The sequence below is a fragment of the Stylophora pistillata genome, chromosome 7 (assembly GCF_964205215.1).
Source record: "Stylophora pistillata chromosome 7, jaStyPist1.2, whole genome shotgun sequence".
Taxonomy (NCBI): domain Eukaryota; kingdom Metazoa; phylum Cnidaria; class Anthozoa; order Scleractinia; family Pocilloporidae; genus Stylophora; species Stylophora pistillata.
In genome coordinates, this window is record NC_142525.1 from 303,990 (window position 1) to 325,000 (window position 21,011).

Here is a 21,011-nt window from a genome sequence, read left to right on the forward strand (position 1 = left end):
GAATTCAATGTCCCCCTGTGAGGCAGCTCTACAGCTCTTCGACTGCATAAAAGAACCGGTGTCTGGGTTAGGATCACTACTGTACATATCCTCTTCAAACTCTGAGTGTGGAGAGACAAATACCTGTCGTACAAACAAGACCCACCGTAGCACCGGAACAACGCGAGGGAGACCAATCTTTGATGTAAACACGAAGCTCGCTGCAGGTTTATTTACATTAAACGTGGCTAAAAATCTTGTTTTCCACCATTACAGCATCCATTTAACATCTAGCCAATTTGTTAATAAGTTGAATCGAAATATTTACAGGGATGCTACACGCAGGCATAGATCCTACCCACGTAAACGAGTAGTTATCATCCATCAATATACCATCACTTGGAGAGTCCACGCTGAAGGCTCGCGAGAGGGAAGTGGGGCTCCAAGTTGAAAAGTTGGCCAAGGAATCATGTCTGAAAAGTTTGGAAAGCGAAAGAAACATGTGGAAAGATGATAGTGAAAAGGAAAATGTGGAGATAGGAGCGTCATATGACATGGGATGGCAAAAAAGGGGAAAAGCCCACAACAGCCTGAGAGGTACACTGCAAATTCAACGTCTGAAAGAATTAAAAAGGGTGCATTTGGTTATGCATTTTCTTAGAAAGCTGCTGTTTTTTTCTCTGGATTGTTCTTTAGCTTACTGACAGTTTTGGTGTCAGCCAATGGTCAAAGTTAATGAACTAAATAATTAATAAATAAATAAAATATATCCTTACTTTCACCACTAGGTGTTGGCTCCATGGTTGGCCTAAAAACTGGCAAGGTGATTTGCTATGGTTCAAGGTCAAAGAAGTAATGTATAGAAATATATTTTGTCTACTAGCACCTTGTTGTAAACAACAAGAGCGATGTTTTTTTTTTTCAATTTGACCAAAAAAGTACAGAATCATTCAACATATGACAGCACCCATATTTGTCTCCTCTTGAAAGTGTTACCCAGGACCTTTACTCATAATGTCTTTTGTAAAGGTGTGCAACAAGTGAAAGTGCCAACAGACAGTCGAAAAACTCTCGCATGCACAACTGCAGGCTCAACTGGGAAGGCTCGTCAAAAGCTATGGAAGCTGATGTTTGTGTTGATCTAGTCAAAAGGTAATTACTAACCAGGTAAGTAATAATAAAAATAAAAAATAAAATAACAATTATAATAATAGTTGTTAACATGTCAAATTCACAGCTCTATTGCTGCAAAGAGAGACTTGTGGAATCTACCTCAACTGGTAGAGCGCTGCACTAGTATCGCAGAGGTCAGTGGTTCGAGTCCCGTACAGGCCTGATTTTTTTTTTCAGGTCTGATTTTCGCTATTGCATAAATAGCGCTATCTACTGCGAGGATCGCACATCATACGTATCTAATACCGCAGTGCAAAATATATGAACTTCATATATTCATTGCATCTTATATGCTTATAACTTCAAAATCTCATTAAATCTTGAATTACCCCATTCTGTGTTATTTTTTCACCCTTTCCAAGTATGAATTTCCGTTTTGGTGATATCAAACACATAAAAACAACCGAAAATAAGCGTAATATCGAGTGCATACTTCGACATCTGATGCCCGATATATTCTGTACGATTTCGTTCTTTGAGCGTGTGACGCCGTCACAGCCGTCACAGCCGTCACAGCCGTCACAGCCGTCACAGCCGTCACAGCCGTCACAGCCGTCACAACAGAGGGTAGACTGGGCTTGACTCACTCGTCAGACTGTTAAGGATACTCAAACGATTGACTGAACTTGACTCATTCATCAGACTGACTTTTAAGGATACTCAAAGGATTCATTTAGCCTAAGTCGAATTTGTTTACGAAGTACTTTGATTTCTTTGTTGCGAATTTTTTTAGTTACGGATGTGGTTACGTTGTGCGCGTATAAAAGCCTCGTTTAGCGTCGCTTTAGCTATTGTATGATTGTATTTCACCTGGATTAGGCTGGGTTGCACGAAAAATATATCTGGCATGGTATAAATCCACGGATGGGATGGCATTTGTCCGGAGAAGAAAGGAGTGCTGTTGAAGTTTCGGATGTGTGTTTTGTGGACAAGTCTCTTTTAAAATGGCAAATTTCCTTTGCGTAAGTTCTTGTTGAATGTTTCCGGAAATTTTGTTATAATTCCTTTTTGCACATAGAGCCGTTTAATACTGTTGAATTGCCAGTCAATAGTCGTTTAAATTTTCGCGAGCATTAGCGTGACCCCGCGTGAAACTGAATTAAATCTCGAAATGTACACCTCTGTTCGTTACCATCTAAATGTACAGCCGGTTAACCATTTGTTCGTTACCTTGTTTTTGTGAACGTAAGTCTTTCTCTATAATCTGTTATTTATTATTGTTTTTGTTGATAATTATTGGACACAACTCCTTTTAGTTGACTTTGTTTTTTAATTTGGAAGTTGTCGTTCTTAGGTCTCGTTTAGTGGCTTTGCAGTCGCCTTTAACGAAGTCCATGGACTTAATTCAGGTAAGTGGTACCATTCCAGTATGGGGCCCATGAATATAAATAAAAGCAATTATTTCCAAAAGGTAACTGTTATTTTTCGTCCTGTCGAGTTTGGAGTTTACAGCTACTCTATAATTTGAGCAGGTCGAGGGGACGCGAAGGTAGGTGGCGCATTACGGCTATTGGAATATAGTTTAAATTTTATTTGTATATAAGGCCCAAATCGGCCATTTCTTTCCATAATTAAGGTCGAGTGATAAAGCTATCTTTGAAATGTAAACTTTATTTGGCCTCTTTTATTTGTGATTTAAATTCTCTCCTAAATATCTCATTAATTTCTCGCAGTTGTGTCGGCCACCCTGCAGATGGCCACCAAAACTAAAAGGCGCTCATAGTTTTCGTGAAGATAATGAATGTAAAGTACTTGAATTAATTAGCATTAGAAAAAGCCCCGCTTGACTACATTAAGGGAAAAACTAGGTGATCAAAAGCTTCTTTTTCTAACGTGGGCTTTTAAAGATAATTTGAAACCACAATGAGTGGTAATAACGCGTTGTTTATTCGCAATCTTGCTCACTGTCCTCACTCTTGTGGTCGAGAACTGCTCCCGGTGGACGAAGCCCCTATGACTGCACTTGTTAAAGAGGAAAACTAGTTCTGCAAATACAAGTTTACACATTTGTATTTTGAAATATCACTTGTGGTGTTTATCCCTGCAGTTACCACGTACAATTCGTGCTATTATTTGTTTAATACACTACAATCCTCGGGGGGCCAAGTTGAATTCCTGGGCGAATTTGGTGTACTGTTGTACCCTCCTTCAGGCGTTACTTGGCAAAACCATTGCACTTCGGCTTTGTTAAGTATAGTTGTTTGGCCATTGCACTGACCGTGGCCGAGGACGCCCTATAAAAAAAGCAAAAAAAAGGAAACCGACTAATACTGAAAAGAATATGAATCTAGCAGCCATTTCGGGTCTATAGTTTCGTTTTAGATCCAAAATTCAAGAAGGAAGCTTTTTGTATCTTTATTTTGTAAATCCTTTGTAAAAATTAAGATGTGTTTCTTCTCCTCAGGATTAAGTGAGAAAAGAGTGACAAATGCTTTCTGGAATGGAGAGCTGGAAGCTGAACTAAGAGAAAGAAAGGCACTTGACATGTTCTGGATGATGTTTGTTGATGCTGACAGAGAGGCAATCATGGCTCACATTGACAAGCTTAGAGCCCAGGCAAATTATTCACATCCTCGTGGAGACTGCACTGAAGACTGTAATGCTAGAGGTGATGAATGGCAATGTAAACTGTTCCCTCTTTTTGCAGTTGTTTTTTTCCCAAACCTTTATTTTGCATGAAATGTAGTTTCCTATTAATGCTGAAACCAGAGGAGCCAATAGCAGATTGGATTGGAGGATTTTCTAAGTCATTTATAAATACAATCTGTGATTAGGAATGACTCTTTCATTATTATTTTGAAAGGATGTGGTAAGCTTTGGGTTGCAGACAGGTAGTGGAAGTTGATGTTCGCACATTGTATGATGAAGAGAAAGGTGCAAGCCCTAATGTTTATTTTCTGATTCATATCATTAAGAGTTGAAATCCTTGTTTTCACTCATCCACCTTCAATATTTTTGAGAAAGGTCAACAAAAAGTGTTTTACATTACTCTCTGGGGATTTGATTATCATATTTTTTTCTCTTCTTTAAGCTTTTTCACTTTTCTTTTAAAAGAAAATACATCACATTCATAGTTTAAAATTTGTTGTAAATTACTATGTTCACTTTCTTATTGAACTGCATTTGTTTTGTTGCTATTTAAAAATAACAATAAATTTCATAGATGCATAAAATTTTGAAGGACCAGTGTGAAAAAAATCTGATGGGGTCAGGGTTTGGATGAATCAGTTTGGACTCTAATGGATTCTGATATTATGAATGTGCTTCCACTGAATGTGATTTCAGTTATGTTCGCTATGGAGCCCTTATATTTGAGAATGGCACACTTTTTAAAACATTTGACAATTTAATAATAATCATTTGGTCATTACTGTCGAATCTCCTTTTTTTTTAACATTTTTTCATTAGAATGTTATCAATGGACTTCCCCTGGTAAATTATCCTGATGTCTGCACTGCTGCCCATGTCCATGGAATGGCATTTTGCCAGGAACATTTAGATTTTCTTTCCTCCAGGCATCCAAGTATTCCTTCTGATATTAGAGGCTTTTTAAAACATTGTGGTGTTTTAGGATGCAAGTGCTGTTGAAGGTAAGTGGTGATTTACATTTGGATGTTTACGATTCATTTCTTCATGTCATCAACTTCGCATGAAGGATGAATAGATGTTCCTTAATTTTCTTGTGCAACCATTTTCATCTTTTCCTGCTATACCAAATGAAAAATCAAAAATATGTTTCGATAAAAGATCCGACATGTTACCCTTTTGATATGTGGGTTGCCAGACAGTGCAAATAATTGCACTTGCTAACTGATAGAAGAGGTTGAGTATCAGATGACTCAAGTTGAAGGTTTCCCAAAGTATTTGTGTGAGCAATCTTCTTAGCTAGAGGGTCATGTTGATATTGGTCAGTACATGTTATTTCACTCATGTCTGGTAATTGCTGTATGCAATTTCAATTCTGGGCAGTGCTTTTTAGCACTACTTCCTTCCAGTTAAAATGCGAGCACTCACTTATTCATATACTTATTCGTATTTTTTACTTCTCAGTTGCCGACAATATCACCCTAACCACTGATGAAACTAAAAAGGTAGAATCTGTGGTAGACTCCATTTTGGATACTGCAAGTACACCTGTAGGTCAATCAGCAGTGTTATCCCAAGGTAAACCTATCCCCTAGGCCCTCCATAAGTTTGCCTATTCATTTCCAATTGTGCATATTTAACTTTTTGTACAGCTGAAATGTTTCTGAAATTGTAAAGGCATCACCCATGACAAGTTTGAAAGCAATGCAGCTTTAATTGAAAAAATTTTGTTTTTAGTGTGTCGTTTTTAAGTGCACGACTCCTGTTATCTTTGACTTCTCCCTGAGCCTGTTGATGTCAAACATATTCCACATTGTAGGTTAAGGGCTGCATAATGGTTTTGAAATCGTATAAATAGGTTTGCCTTTTTGTGATATGCTACCATACCATGTTTCATTAGCTTTTAGTTACATTTGAAGTGCCAAAAGAAAAAAAACTCATTTTTTCTTGCTCACACAACAAGAAATGGAGAGATTTTATCTCAACCTACCTCGGCTGCATTACTAGCTGACTGTGCAGAGGAAACACCAACATCTTGTAATAAAGAAACTGGTGAAAAAAAACACCTGCAGAAATGGTCCCGTGGACATTTTTTTATTGTTCGAGGCAGTGGATTTATTGACAAATGGAATCCCCTTTTCCTGAACCTTGGTTAATCTTCTTTCACTATATATATAGCTGTTTTGAAATGTTGCACTTTCCGCTTACATATATATGTATGATTTAAGTCATGTTTCCCCGGACAATTTTCTTTTTAATGATAATATCACCTTTTGCAGGTGCAGATCGATTGTCAAGTTAAAGATAAATAGACGCAAACAGTATCACATTAAAAATGTTGCTACTGCTTTGACTTAATTTGCAGAGTTGATTTGATTCATCTTTGAGCCAGTCAAGCAGAGTTTGCATTTTATGTACTTTAACTCAGGTGTACATTTCTCTTACCTGTACTTATACAGTTAAACATGTAAAATTGGACCTCAGTGTAGGTTTAGCCATGCCTATGATTATTGAAATGAGTCATGAGAATTTTGTTATCTAATATGCTAGACTCTCCATTAAGTAAAACCAGAGGTATCAATTTTATTTAATGTTTTCTTATGAAGGGTTATATATTTATTTCATGCCAACAGGTCGGAGAGTCCATCACAAGCATTTTTGATAATAATTAATTGGCTCTTAATCGTTTTGAAGGCCTTATCACCATCTTCTTGGGGTGATATATACTTGGCATACAACATGTGTCACGTTGATGGCATGAAAGCTGCGTCCAAACCATTGCCACTTAACCACCACCATTTGACAAAATGTGGTCTGGAATAAACAAACTCATAGATAGTTTGCACCTCAAGAACTATAGAGATCCACAGTGCAAGACAAAGTACAATCCAGCCCAACTGAAGGAGGAGTTACCAAATGTTAACACTATGGCAGCAGAGCAGACCTTTGTTTGGCTTTCCCGTTTCTGTAATCATATGTGATTCAACATGTATATTCACTTCTATATTATGCAAACCTCATTACACTTTGCCTTTTCCTTAAAACATGTCTTTTGACAACCAGTTTAATAAGAAAGCTCTGTAAAGATGAGGCAAATTGAAAGCTAATGAAGGAACCAAATTACTATATTGCTAATAGCCCAGTTTCCCTTCATTCTCAAACATGACAAACAGTGATTATCAATAGATAGTTAGGAGAAAAGGTTGTGTGGATGAATGAAGTAATCATGCAAGAGAAAAGAATGCCTTAATCTACTTGTTCTGTGGTAATTTAGAGATAATTTTGGTGAATTGGTATGTGATCGGTATTCACGGGTTTAAAGTGCAATCTTGAGATAAATCCATCTCTCTTATCCCCTTCCACTGCACTCACCATGGATCCTCTTTTGGGACTCTCGTCAACTTTAGACACTTCAAGTGGAAGAACCTGTTTCCTGGACACTGTTGGGAAGGAGCAGTGCACCAAATAATCAAATAGTTTTGGTGGCAATGATTCTTATTATTACTCAGCTCGCGTTTCTACGTAGCTGCCACTTTGCTTAGTATCTGCATGTTATGACCTTGCCTGATTTAACTATGAATCCCACTTGCCATTGTGTGGAAAACAACATTTATTGTCATCATTTATTGTAGACTCATTTCTGCTTTTATATTCCAAATAATGAATATCAGACAAGAAGTTCTGTTAAAGACGAATTGATGTTAAATATTTATTCTTACTTAGATAATGCCATGTACTACTTATGCAAGTACCTAATAAAGTTGTTATTGTTGTTGTATAAAATTTCATCAAAATATTATTCCTTATGATGTCATTTTTCTCCTGCACTAATGATTTTTTATCCGTGTTTTTACAGTTTAGTTAGGGGACCTTTCATAGGTATAGCCTCGCGGTTCACTTTTTCAAATCTGTTGCGTGTATCATAGGTTTGAGCAGATATGTAGTTGAATAAAATGTTATTAATATCCGACAGTTTTAAAAAGTTATGTTTGCCATAAGATCATACAAAGACTGGGGACTGGGGCGATAAACATAACCCAGGGTGCACGTAGGATTAAAATCTTCCTAAACTTTGAGAACGTAAATAAAGAAATAAATAAAAAACATGAAATAATAAAATACGTCTATATATATATATTATGTGGCAGTTAAAACGTCTGGATGCCAGAACTCATATACACGAAAGCTGGGCGCCTAGGACGTGGCCAGCTAACAAGTTTAGAATTTACATATGTACCCCCCCCCCCCCAAAAAAGAAAAACTTATACAAAATGATAAAAAAAAAAAACTTCTAAGAAAAAAAGCCCTAGTGGCTAGTTCCTAATGTCTTAAAAACTCAACAAAATAACATATGGCTAAGATGAAGTCTTCAACTCATGACTTTCAAAGATCTTGAGTGAACTGCTGACTACAGACTTCTGCATTCTACCTAACACTGCTGTACTCCTTTCTGATCCAACAAGCTCCCTGACGCTCTTCTTGAGGTCTTTCGAGTACCCTCCCAGGATATCGATGATTATGTTGTACTGAACGATATTAAAACCCGGGTACTGTCTCTTGAGCTCTAGAAGAAGCGGGGCGTACTTCATGATCTTCTCCTCGTCTTTGTGGTCCATGGGCAGCTCATCTCCAGTAGTGTTACCGTCTTGCGCGCCTTGTCCACTAATTATATTGATAATAATATATTGTTATTATCATTATTATTATTATTAATATTATTATTATAAAAGTTTCGATAGCTTTTTATCTTACGTGAAAAAATTGTCCGTTAATGCAACAAAATGGAGGCGCTTGTTGGTCAGGACCCACGCTCGTTAGTCTTTATAGCGGAGCTCGCAGCGAAGCACGTCATCATAAAAATGGTAGTAACATATAAAGCCGAAAAATTGTGACTTATAACTGTACGGACGTCTGTACAAGGTGTTACTTGCATATTAGTTCGATTTGAAAAGTTGATTTCGACCTAAAAGTTAACGAGCCTTTCGAGAAAACGAGCCGCTGGAAGCTTTATCAAATTTTTAGAACTTGCGTGGCTTAAGCAAAGTGGGTGCTTATTTGAAGAGGGTTAGGGTGAGGAATGTTGGGAGCTTATTCCAGTGATAAAGGACTAATCGAGGGTGCCGACTGTCACAACCAAATACTGTCACGATTAAACAATATTGTAAAAGAGCTTAGTCTTTTCTTCACAATTATTCTTGTCAACTTCTAAGCTACTCTAAAGGGCTATAGGATAAGTCATGGTACTGATAAAGGATAAATTTCGACATGTTACAACCTGTCAAGGTGTGTAAAGTCATTACGACTTAATATATCGATCTAGCCACGCCTAAAAGTGGAGCTCGCAGTTTTATTATTTTGTGTACGTCTCAAAGGCAATTGACGATGATAAACCAATAGAGTGCAATTTTATCAAACACCAAATAATCAAAACAAAAATAATCACAACAGCTTATTGCAATAGAGGTTGAGAAGAAAAAAACCAGAGGGTTGCTATGTCTAGCAAACACAAGTGGACTAAATTACAATTTAGTTAATGTAAGTAGTTGCTAAATCTGACTTTAGCCCTTCATTAGAGTGAAGAGTTAGCCCTATGCTTTGACAAAAGCAGTGAAATTCCAACTTACTTTAGACACTTGATTATGAATTCTTTTATTGGAACAAAAATTTTCTTGTTCTTACTTTTTCAAAAGAAGGTAAGGTAGCATCCATGGCAGTAATTTCAATGAGTGCTTCAGCAGTTTCTTTTCTTGACAAGCAAAATGACGAATCTATGAGGACCTACAACAAACAAAGGACACTTACTAATAAAAATATTAATAATGACAATGGGATTTAGCTGGCGGCATTCCATGAGGTGGTTCTTCTCGTCCACTGGTTTAAAGTGAAACGTTGAAATGTTGGTTTTTGTGGAGGGAGGAAAACCAAGGAACCTGTATAAAAACCCTTGGAGCAAGGACATACCGACCCACATACCACATATGACACCAGGTCTGGGAATTGAACCTGTGGAACAGCAGGGAGGTGAGTGCTCTTGCCACTCAACCATCCCTAGTTTCCATTCGGTTACTATGCAAGGTTTTGCTACTTCAATTGTCATCTTTGGGTCAAGCACCAAAGAAGATGGCACACAAATCATAACAAAGATTGATGGACAAAACATTTTTCATACAATCTGCCATCCTTATAACTCGGGAAACTCTGATTGATTCATGCACAACATACTTCAAGCAAATGATTATCAAATCGGCATCCACACAGGATTGAAACTTTCTCTTCCAACTCTCTGGCTAAGGATGCTATTGATTCACATTACTCTTCATCAATAGGCTGACCAAGAGGAACTCCTCTCCATCTTCCAAGCCAAGAACCTTCAAGTTTCTCCAAAAGGTTCTAAAGAAATGACCATAATTATTACAATTTAGACTTTCAGTCATGTCATAGGAGAGGATACACATTCATCGCTCGTGAGAGTTGAAATGCTGATCACCTTCATTCTCCTGTCAAGCCTTGTCCTTAGTGTCCACCACTCGGTTGTGTTGTTAATATTCATGCTTTTGATGCTGTCATTCATTATGTCTATAAATTCCTCCAATACACTAGACTGGAACAGCTTTGAAAGATCCATAACAATTTTGTCTCCCTTTACAAAATAAATTGTTTCAGTCAATAGTTAATTAGGTTAATTTACTACACCAACCCTGTTCTTGTGCTTTTATCATTACTTACAGACTTTCTAGTGGTTAAATGAGAAATTATCTACTAGTAAGCTCAGGTTACCCCCACTGTTTTGTCAGATATCCAGACAGTTTGCTCAGATGTATTTCTAGTGATCTTCTAGAATAAAGAGGTATTGTGAGAATTCAGTGTTTTACCCAAAAACCCCTCATGGTGACCTTGGACAAAGCTTACACCTGCACTACAGAATCTCAACTGACTGTAAGCTACTACCTCCTCCAACGTAGAGGTTTGAGGTCCACTCTCCCTAAATACAACAACAGAGTAACCGCAATATAACCAAGTTGTTACAAACACATCGACAAGTTGTTACAAACACATGTCTTACAGTAGTTCCCTGTTCTGGCTTCCATGTTCTAGTTCCCTGTTCTGTAATCCCCTGTTCTGGCAGCGATGTTCTAGTTCCTTGTTCTGGCATCAAAGGTTCTAGTTCCTTTTGTTTTTGCATCCCATATAAAGGAGCAGATAAACTTTGAGTCACTTAGTGCCACAGTAATTGGGGATACCAGTAAACATGGACAGTTGTGTACCATGTCTAAGAGGTAAAAGCATCCAAATGAATTTCACAAGGTCACGAAAAATCTCCCTCTTTTGTATACATAACAAAAAGAAGTCTATCAAATGCAACAGTAGCTACAAGTACTCACAAGCAAAGGTGTTATCATATATACCAAAGGTTTAGAAAAATCCTTTGCTATTCTCCTAAAATAACAAAATCACAGGGATTGAATTGAAAATATCCCTGGTCACTAGTCAGTGAGGTCATCGTTAATTAATTTGAGTTGAAACTTCAACTTAAATTAACAAAAAGGACGTAAACTTTGCCATTATAGTATAGATGAGTGTTCTACAAACTAGTTCCAAGTTAAGCTTTAGAGGTAAACAATTCCCCTTTGAAATCTTCACCATAGGTAAGATATCTTGCTCTATGGGGACATAAGAAGTTGAAATGAAATTTGTTTATACATTTGCCGTAATTGCATAAAAAAAAAAAAAAAGAAAAAAATTTGAAAAATAACTGTTTTGCTGATTTGGACAAGGCAAATTTACCAATTACCAGTAGATTAATTCAATGTTGAATTCACATCAAGGGAATAAAACAAAAGAAATTAACCCTTCATTTTCAGCACAACTTCATGTTGAACAAACAATTTTTAATATCTTACTTTATTCTCTTTCCTGTTCTGGTAACAGCTTGATGTCTAAGAGTAACAGACAAGGACAGTTAATATTATCCTCAAACAATCAGTCTCATTCTATTCTGTTTGCCAAACGACAAACAAAAATTCCATTCGAAGTTGACACCATCATATACTTTCCCTCAATACACCTCAGAGAAATAGCAACAACCTTTGTTGTCCATTCGACCTTAAGGATATGACAAACCACAACTCTTCCTTTTAGACTTGGTAGTTGGTTTTGGTACTTATCCAGAATTCAAAGTAGTGCAAAGTAGCTGCATTCCAACTGGCGGTTACACTTTGCATTTCTACAAGATGCTTGATGGCACTTTTCTTGAACCTTTACATAATTAAGGACACAGCCATATTCTGACTGCCTTTTCCAGAGAAGCTAACAGTAAAGTTATTTCATGCTGTTACTCGTTTGTAACGCTCACTGTGATACACTGTTCCATTGATTTGGCATCGCTTAAAAGACCACACCTTTCCCCAACTTGGTAGTTCTCTTCTTAGTGCCTTCCATTCTGCTTCAGACAGGATCTCTGAATTAATGGCAACTTTTTCCAGTGCCCCGATCACAAAGATCCTCAGTTCAAACTCTTCAGTTTTGGACCTGGAACATCAAATTAATGATAATTAAGTGTTAAAAAGGGGTTAGATGGACACCACAACCTTACATCATGCACAGATATTTACTAAAACTCTTGCAAGCTTGTAATTATATTTATAGGATCAATGCATATGGGTTTGCTCAGAACAATTTGTGTAATAGACATTTCCTTTTCAAAAAAGAGAAAATCCCAATGATATCTCTCTTGTAACTCTCTTGTTTAATGATTGTACTATCTGTGATAAAAAGTATTAATTGCACAGATTCTGAAACTTACCTTTTGTAGTGATTTTTTTGGGTGAGTTGAGAATACAGGTTTTGAGCTTCGAAACTGGAGAGCTCTGAAGCCAGCTCTGGCAACTTTTGCATCACAGAAACTCCATCCAGAATCTAAAGAAAATAAAACATTCCTGACCAGTTAAAAATTATACTTCATTAACTTAACATTTTCTCATTCTTATCTGCACGGATATAAACAATGATTATAATTACATGTACCTGTCCATCAATATTCTGTGTACCATGAAATAAATCACGGAAATCTCCATTAAGGTCTTCAAAGAAAAAACAAGAATGACTCCAAAGAGGCCCAAGATCTTCAACACAGTCTCTCAGATGTAACAGTTGATGAACATTATATGTCATAAACTGTGGACCTGCAAAGAGCATATGAAGGGCATTCATATTAACAAAGATTTAGTAATACATAGATAGGTAAAAACGAACGATATAAAAACCCGACGTTTCGGCGACTTCATGATGCCATTATCAAGGGTACAAATGAAAATAAAATTAACAAATGCAAGTTCAAGAGTTACAACTACTTAGAATTAGTTGTAACTCTTGAGCTCGCATTTGTTAATTTTATTTTCATTTGTACCCTTGATAATGGCGTCATGAAGTCGCCGAAACGTCGGGTTTTTATATCGTTTGTTTTTACCTGTTTATGAAGGGCATTCAACTTTTGTTAAACATGCTCATGAAAGTTTGTGTGTATTAAGTAGAAAGATATCTGTTTGAGGATATTCCCACTCAAATCTAACACTCATCCGACTTAACTAAATTTCCAAGGTAACGATAGACAGCGAGAGAATAAAAAATGAAGCAGTCACAAAGCAACATGAGATCTCAGAAAAAAGTTCACAAAGGGAAATTTGCTCAAGATTTCTCAAATTTTGAGAACAAAAAGATTATCATAACATGCATGGAATGGAGCAACCTAACTGTGATATTACAAATACATACCATAGAGAGTAGACGCCTGTGCACAAAATAACTTAAGGCATGAAGCAGAGCTTTCCCTCTCCTGGAGAGAGATAGTTTCTTTCAACAGTCCGTATATTCCTCCAACTAAAAGTATCAGATGAAGAACATACATATCTGGCAGGTACTTCATCAGAAGTGGCATGGCATAGTACAGCAGGAAATTCTTTTTTCTGATGCTAAGGAAAATCAAGAGATTACAAGATACTGCATCAAAGATTCAATCAAATCAGTGTACAATTCTATGGGGTGCCATTACCGCCAAAATTATATTTTTAAAATTATTCAGCCTCTTTTTCATTAACCACTTACTTATACGAATTAACCATACTTGTCACAATATTATTTAGTCCATTTCAAAAATTATTCAGCCTTATTTTCATTAACCACCTACTTTTACGAATTAACCATGCTTGACACAATGTTATTCAGCCCATTTTGAAAATTATTCAGCCTTTTTATCATGGGGCTTGTTTTTAACTATATCCCAACATAACTTGCGGTATTATAAATATATCCCAGAGTTCTTTTCACACCCTTTTCGTTGCAATATGGCAGAAAGTACAGGGATTGCGGATGTTGCACGTTCGCTCTCCCAAGCTGCTACCAATTTAATAAGTCTAGCATCACAAGAGTTTCGAGCAACTAACACTACTTCTGATCTACCTCATGTTGATTGTTAGTTCTTTGGTTTCTTTCTCTGTTTTGCAGCCCTTGTGACGGTGAAATGTTTTGCTTGACTTGATGTTCCACGTGAAGTTGTGTTGCTTACAACTGGTGATGGCGCGTTGTGAACTTTTTGGTACGGAGAAAACGCTCGTTTCAACTCAGCTTGAGCTCGATTAGAAGTATTATTTGTTTCTCGAAGCTCTTGTGATGATTGTGGTGCTAGACTTATGAAATTGGTAGCAGCTTGGGAGAGAAAACGTGCAACATCCGCGATCCCTCTACTGTCGGCCATATTGCAACGAAAAGGACATGAAAAGAACTCTGGGATATATTTATAATCCTGCAAGTTATGTTGGGATATAATTTAAAACAGGCCCCATCAAAAAAAGGCTGAATAATTTTCAAAAAGGGGCTGAATAATATTGTGACAAGTATGGTTAATTTGTAAAAGTAAGTGGTTAATGAAAATAAGGCTGAATAATTTTTGAAATGGGCTAAATAATATTGTGGCAAGTATGGTTAATTCGTAAAAGTAAGTGGTTAATGAAAAAAAAGGCTGAATAATTTTAAAAATATAATTTTGGCGGTAATGGCACCCCATACAATTCTACACCTTAAGGAAATGTGTGTCATTTCTTTCAAATACACGAGTTTAATTTCTTGAAAGTTCTTCATTTAAGAAAGTTCAAACCTGATGCAAGGAGTCACAATTGAATTAATTTTAGTTGCCTAGGTGGATTCCCCCCTAAAGAAACCCCATTCATGTATATTCAAGTGCAAGGTGTAGTGAATGACATTGTTCAGCATTGAGACAAACTGTAGAGATGAAAACTGATATATAACACACACAACCCAGAGGCCCTTTACTAACCTTTCCAATCCTTCTTATCCATAATACTTCTTGGTGTTCTGGTTACCTCACTTATAGGTTTAATAGAAAGAAATTCTTTGTCAACTTCTTCAACTCTGTTCCCAATGAAATAGAGCTTGTCCTTGTTGTCCTGAGAGAACCAGCTATTTAACAACTGTTCCACTACACCTTCACACACACAATGCATGTAATCAATGGCAGTACCACGGATGATGTCAAATGTAGGAATTCCAAATGCCCAGGATAAACCAAGAACTCCCTCAATATCATAACTCTGGGGAGATAAAGGAGAATGAAAAAAACACTCAAGATGAGAAAGAAACCATTCCCTCTGTAATATTAGGGTGTACATGAAAATTCAATATACAATTTTTCATGTTCATCAACATTTGACAACATGGTGCAGTCGACTCTTATATGCTGCAAATACCAATCACCAGCAAATTGTAGTCAACTACAGTCTGATGAAGTTAAAGAAGTCAGTTTTTTAAACAAAATATGAACTTCAGAGTTTCTCTGTTCATGAAAATGACTAAAGAGACTAGTCCCATCAACTTTAAGGTTAGTTACATGCTCTGGAACAATTTAACAAGTGTTTACTTACTGTTTTGGCACCTTCCTTCCTCCTCCTCAGCACCTCGATGGCCTGCTCGTTGACCTCATTATGCCTTCTGACCTCACCATGACCACTGCTTGAGGAAGCATTGTAGGGATACATGTGGCACTGTCTGTTTCTGCCCTTCTTTCCAATGCCAATGACATGCTGACAGCCTTTCTCTTTACATTTAGAGCACCCACTGTACCCATTAAACTGTTTCATCTGCAGCCACAAGGCCTTTGCAGGGGAATCCAGTGTCACATCGAGCAATATACCTCTAACATTGACCACATCTCCATCCCCCACTGACACCTGCAATCCTGCAAAGCAATATATACTTTTACTTTATCATTCCTATGTAGGAATTAAATTTTGTCTCTGTTTCACACAACCTTGTAGGCTAGGGTGGCCAGAATTCAAGCTTGGTGGTTGAAAAAAAAAAAAAAAATCAAAAATTAAGTGATGAATTGAAAGTATTATCCGATAGCAAATTATTGTTTACTGTACACTATGTAGGATAAGCCGCACTCACAGATAAGCCGCACCCTGAGTCTGGCAACTCATACATGTATTTTGAGAAAAAGTTTATTGAAAAAAAAAAAGAAAAAGAAAAAGAAATCAAAAGTAAATTCTCGAGAATGATATTTTAAAATGTACTTTCTTGATTTATTTATTGTAAACCCATATAATCTCACTAACATTGGTTCTGAGAATTTAGTTCACATTCTCCTGGTATGGTTTTCTTGTCACCCAATTAAGATGGAAGTTGTTTACCTAAAATAATAACTACTTCAGAGTTTCATAATTTTTCAAGGCTACAACTCTACCTCTACCATGTGCTGGGTGTTTATTACCTGGATTATATAGAGTCCTCAGAGAAATAGCAATTGGCTGTAAGAATGTTGGAAAATGGGGTTTTCCTTTACCAAACCAAAGTCCTGCAAAAATGCGATTCATCCTGCTGAACCTGTCAATAAAATTGTAAAAGGACAGTGATAAAAATAATCTGTTTTAAACCTTATATTGTACTAAAATAATGACATGCATTGAAAGTAAACAAAAGGGCATCAACTTTGCCTGCATTTGCACCACAGCCACATAGACTTATGACTTGTACATATACCAAAAACTGTATGAATGTAAGTAATCTATTTTTCACCTCTGAAGCGGAGGAAGTTCATTGATCACTAGAAAAACTGGCCATACTCCATAACTTGATGATCGAATAAGTGCAACTCCATCAGTGTTTCCAAGGAGTGAAATATTGCTTGCACTTGCTGAGAAACCACCAGGTCCTAAATGCATATTGTACAGATTACCATCATAGACATCTTGGATTGAACTGCCATCAGAAGTTTCTCTTTTAAACCTGTACTTTAATTTTTCAAGTTGACCTGGACCTGTTTGACAAAAACAGTAAAGTTATGTCAAACCTACATGTACGTGATATATTTGGCTTACAGATTGTATTACATATTGTAGTGATAGCAAAACAATCATCAACATCATGTTGAAGCTGATTGCTTGTGATAAACAATTTTATGACACCTCAACAGATTCCCAGCACCAACATAAGCTGAAATTATAGCAAAAGTTGTCAGAGCACTTCAGTGGTTCTCAGGGATCTCCAGAAGTTCTGGCAACCGGCATAAATCACTGTCTACTTGTCCTGAGCACACCGGCTATTCTGGGAAAATATAAATACATTTCGGGGTTTCCACTTGACAAGACAGCAAGTTATCCCTGGCTACTTAAAAAATTTTTCTCTGACTAGTTCAAAGTTTTGAGAGAGCCCTGGGTTCTTAGAGTACTGCATACAACAGAAGTGTACAAAAGAATATAAAGAATATTGTATAACTTACGTGACAAAATTGTATGCAGCTGGTCTTCTATTGGAAGCTCAATGAAAAAAGACTTATCTGATAGAAGTCCACTGCATATCCTACAAACCTCACCATCCTTTGGTTTACCAACAGATATGTAGACTTGACATTTTGGATTAGGGCAACAAAAGTGCTTTTTCATAGGATGCTTCAGATATTGGATGTGGTCTTTGAATTGGCTCAATCCTTTTACTGCATTATTTTCCTTGGGACAGTGCAACTCAAGGAGGATAATGAGATCATTAGTGGCAACCATGGACAGTTTGTGTCGCATAATGAATGCCATTGTAAGAGCTAAACTTTCTCCAACTGTTATTCTGCTATCTTGATACAACAATTCATGTTCTATGCTTTCATCTTTTGTTTCTTCGACACCTGATGCCACTTTTTCCACTTCTATTTCCTCAATTAAACTAGCTAGTTCTTCTGCATATATGTAGGTATCTGGGACTTCCTCCTGCACAGCGTTACTCTCTTCAGGAAATTCTTCATTAGCTGGTATATCTTGCATCAAGCTGACAAATTCATCGAATTTGTGATCAGCAGCATTTTCAGAAATTAAGGAATTATTGCCATCTGATATCAAAAGAAAATTGTAAATAAAATTACTGAATGGCAGATATAGTCTAGGCCATCCTTTAGGTATACAAGAATGTTGGAGTCCTATATAATGATTATTCTTAAACTTTGACATTGATTCTATGGGTTTGCAAGCTAGATCAACAATTAAGCCATTACGTAAAAAACTGTGGAAAAATGTTTAGTTTTCCCAGCTTGTGACTTGAAAGAATAAAAAGGACGCTCACCAAGACAATATTGGTCCGAAAAACTACTGTCACTTTGAATCGTCTGCATACTTTCCAAAATTTCTGTTTCGCTTTGTAGCTCTGATGAGAACGTACTGCCGCGGCTATGATGATTACACGTTTTGTCTTGATCTTCAGAATCCCGTTGATGTGGTGATACCTCGTTGTAACACAACTCATCTTCTTGGTGGCTTTGAATTTTTCGTTTAAGTTTCTTTCTTCGCCAAATAGTTGAACGCGAAGGCTCGCCCTCGGCTTGAAATCTCCACTTTTTATAGCTTGGGCGCTCTGCATCCATGCTTAAGGAGAGAGTACGTGAAGCGCGAATGCGTGAGCAGCTTAGTAACCAAGCCTAGAATGTGACTGACAAAGACTGAAGACGAGTCCGGCTTCAAGCAGCTTGAAATTTGTGGCGGGAAGAGAACAATGCCAATATGCTGACGCCATGCTCAAAACGCAGGTAACATGCGGTCAAACAAGAAAGATTAGCCTTAGTAATCAAGTTCTCGAGTCCAACGGCTTAACTGAATATTCTCATTCTTCTGTCTTCATTTTGATCAACGTCAACCTTCCAAGTGTACTAAGTATCAGGTAAGCGCGTATTTTAATCCTTAAAAGTATTGCTATGATTCAATGATTTTTAATGCTTAATATTTTCAGGGCCGTAGCCAGAAAAACACATGATTGCATGAGGCAATTAATGTCCATGAAAAACTTATTACTGAGGCAATCGGTCCATGGTTGGGTTCTCTTCCTAGGTATAAGGAGTGTTTATGATGACTATAAACAACGAAAGCGAAAGATATGATCGAGGTTTGTTAGTAGTTAAGGCCCTGATATCAATGATACTTTGGAGATTTTGGAACTCCGCGATTAGATAATGTCTGCTGGCTTAAAGGCTTGTAGCCCGCACGATGTTTCGCTTCCAGTGGTGATTTCATCAAAAACTGACCAAGTATTCTGTAGCAGATCTTATCGTTATAGTTGATATCAAGAACAACCCCACCAGCAATGCTGATTTTACTTATCGTGCTAAGATAAAGTTCTCTCATGATCACATGGCACGGATTTATGCACGTTGTAAACGTTCTGTTGAGAGCGGTTGATCGATTTTCTTGATTACCGAGCAGTTGAGAAAAATAACATGTACGTACTCGAGAATCTGTTTGATGAAAAAGCTGCAAGCTGTCAAGTTCGAATGAGAGAATTGTTTGAATCGACCGCAGTTTCAAGCTGGTGCATTGCTCAGCTGAGATAGGTTTAGCTTTGGAGCATAAACAGCGATGAATCAAGTTTAATTATGATCAAAGATTTGTCAGATATCTCACGAGGTGCGAAAAGGCGTCACGAAAGAGCGAAATAAGTTGTCACAATTTACGTTTGACAGAAGGTTGTCCAAAATATTATGTGTATTTAGTTTGCATGATGGTTATAGTGGAACGTATATGTTGATTTCTTTTGCACGGCTCAGTATGTCATCATCAAAGTCGGCAAGCCAAGTTGTAGTTGGTTGGAAAAGTAAAGGAGGGGAGGCTTTCGAAAATGAACTGGTGGAGGCGATTTCATTGAAGAAGTTGATTTTTAGAGGATCGGCTCAAATTGGAACGGAAGACTCAATGCAGTACAAGAATGACCTCTGGATGGGAAAAATTTTATCTGTTCATGGTAAGTGTATATAGCAATCTCGCACGATCGCAAAAACTCGCTATAGAAACGGTTACTCTCCAGGTCAGACCCTTTAAAACAGCGTTTGCTGAAAGCAAGGTAGAGTGGTCAGCGAAAGGTTTTACCAAAGTTTCATCGAGCCGGCCGTCTTAAAAAAATAAGCTAACTTAATTATTATCCATATACCAATCAACTAGGCAACCATCTTTTTTAGATTGAACTTTCCATTTCTTAAATAAATATCTAACAGCATTGCTCCCTTAATGTCCTTCTTGGCCTTCTCATGCCACGCTAATTTCAAAAACGATTCATGCAAAGCGTTCAAGCTTCTACCAATTTGGGAAAACGTAAAATTGCCGTTTTATACGTCATGTTTACACGTTTGTAGTGTTCTGGCAAAGCATATACTGCCCATTGTGAAGGCTTTTTTTGTACTGATCTTTAAAAAGGTAGTAAGGGTGAAGCAGATAAAACCTGCAAGAGCATAACCTCTGACCAATCAGTCAGTGCAGAAATGCAGAGCACTGGATGCTCTAAAAGGAAGAGGAGAGCCAATAGGAAGCTGTTTGCTGATTATGATGTTTCAACAACTGATCAGCTAGAGGATTCAAGTGCAGGTAAAAATTGAATTTTGACCTTTTACTGTAATTGTGGGATGTGGCATTACTCACGTGGCCATTACTCATATGGTCAAAATGATAAAATACAGTAATTATGAGCTATTCAAGGAAAGTGCCTGCAAACTGTTGTGCAACAGAGAAGCAATTGATCATTTCTAAAACCAGAGATTAGGCTACATCAGTGTACATGTATGTCAGACAGTAGTTTAAACATGCTACTTTAAACCTGTTGCAACCTTGAAAGCCACATTACAATAACATATATTTCTTTGTGGAGAATGACTGACATTTATTTTGCACTCATCAAAGCAACAATTTTCTCTTGAGAACAGAACATGCATCAGCTGAGACCACCCCACAAAGTGGAAAACA

General features: G+C 37.2%; 3 protein-coding genes and 1 pseudogene across 11 annotated transcripts in view; 2 read left to right on the forward strand and 2 right to left on the reverse strand.

Annotated features, from left to right (window-relative positions):
• The first annotated feature begins 446 nt into the window (after positions 1-446).
• On the forward strand, positions 447-7,521 carry LOC148726011 (uncharacterized). 6 transcript variants are annotated; one of them, XM_088728222.1, is made up of 8 exons: positions 447-576; positions 768-831; positions 1,009-1,131; positions 1,972-2,337; positions 2,447-2,501; positions 3,557-3,760; positions 4,561-4,742; positions 5,203-7,521. In XM_088728222.1, exons 1-4 carry the CDS (start codon positions 480-482, stop codon positions 2,006-2,008), a joined length of 321 nt encoding a protein of 106 aa, XP_088584348.1. In that variant the 5' UTR covers positions 447-479; the 3' UTR covers positions 2,009-2,337; positions 2,447-2,501; positions 3,557-3,760; positions 4,561-4,742; positions 5,203-7,521. The 6 variants fall into 6 exon arrangements, with proteins under 6 accessions (XP_088584348.1, XP_088584349.1, XP_088584347.1 ...); XM_088728223.1 differs by having other exon boundaries at positions 1,972-2,114; positions 2,434-2,501; XM_088728221.1 differs by having other exon boundaries at positions 1,972-2,114.
• Positions 7,331-10,771, reverse strand: LOC148726012 (uncharacterized). The gene is made up of 4 exons (XM_088728225.1): positions 10,226-10,771; positions 9,961-10,128; positions 9,418-9,516; positions 7,331-8,400 (listed from the first exon to the last, which is right to left on the reverse strand). Exons 3-4 carry the CDS (start codon positions 9,441-9,443, stop codon positions 8,094-8,096), a joined length of 333 nt encoding a protein of 110 aa, XP_088584351.1. The 5' UTR covers positions 9,444-9,516; positions 9,961-10,128; positions 10,226-10,771; the 3' UTR covers positions 7,331-8,093.
• A 163-nt stretch (positions 10,772-10,934) lies between these two features.
• Positions 10,935-18,695, reverse strand: LOC148726013 (uncharacterized; annotated as a pseudogene). The gene is made up of 11 exons (XR_015990114.1): positions 18,355-18,695; positions 17,528-18,124; positions 16,825-17,065; positions 16,520-16,632; positions 15,672-15,985; positions 15,049-15,341; positions 13,510-13,700; positions 12,763-12,920; positions 12,542-12,654; positions 11,640-12,267; positions 10,935-11,008 (listed from the first exon to the last, which is right to left on the reverse strand). The product of XR_015990114.1 is annotated as an uncharacterized LOC148726013 (transcript).
• An 85-nt stretch (positions 18,696-18,780) lies between these two features.
• Positions 18,781-21,011, forward strand: part of LOC148726014 (uncharacterized) — a 9,825-nt gene continuing 7,594 nt past the window's right edge. The window contains exons 1-5 of one of the 3 annotated variants that reach the window (XM_088728897.1): positions 18,815-18,945; positions 19,015-19,167; positions 19,826-20,019; positions 20,469-20,636; positions 20,972-21,011. The exon at positions 20,972-21,011 is cut by the window's right edge and continues 32 nt beyond it. In XM_088728897.1, coding sequence (XP_088585023.1) covers positions 19,827-20,019; positions 20,469-20,636; positions 20,972-21,011 — 401 coding nt within the window. In that variant the 5' untranslated portion in view covers positions 18,815-18,945; positions 19,015-19,167; position 19,826. Of the gene's footprint in view, positions 18,946-19,014; positions 19,168-19,825; positions 20,020-20,468; positions 20,637-20,971 lie in introns of all 3 variants that reach the window. The other 2 variants (XM_088728896.1, XM_088728895.1) reach the window with 2 other exon arrangements.

Excerpts from the sequence above, each read along its gene's own strand:
- LOC148726011 (XM_088728219.1), top strand. The coding sequence starts at position 480 with ATGTGGAAAGATGATAGTGAAAAGGAAAATGTGGAGATAGGAGCGTCA. Across the intron at positions 577-767 it reads AGCCCACAACAGCCTGAGAG|GTGTTGGCTCCATGGTTGGC; the intron begins GTACACTGCAAA and ends TTTCACCACTAG. Across the intron at positions 832-1,008 it reads TATGGTTCAAGGTCAAAGAA|GTGTGCAACAAGTGAAAGTG; the intron begins GTAATGTATAGA and ends TCTTTTGTAAAG.
- LOC148726012 (XM_088728225.1), bottom strand. The coding sequence starts at position 9,443 with ATGCTACCTTACCTTCTTTTGAAAAA. Across the intron at positions 8,401-9,417 it reads CCTTACCTTCTTTTGAAAAA|TGGACAAGGCGCGCAAGACG; the intron begins GTAAGAACAAGA and ends CAATATAATTAG.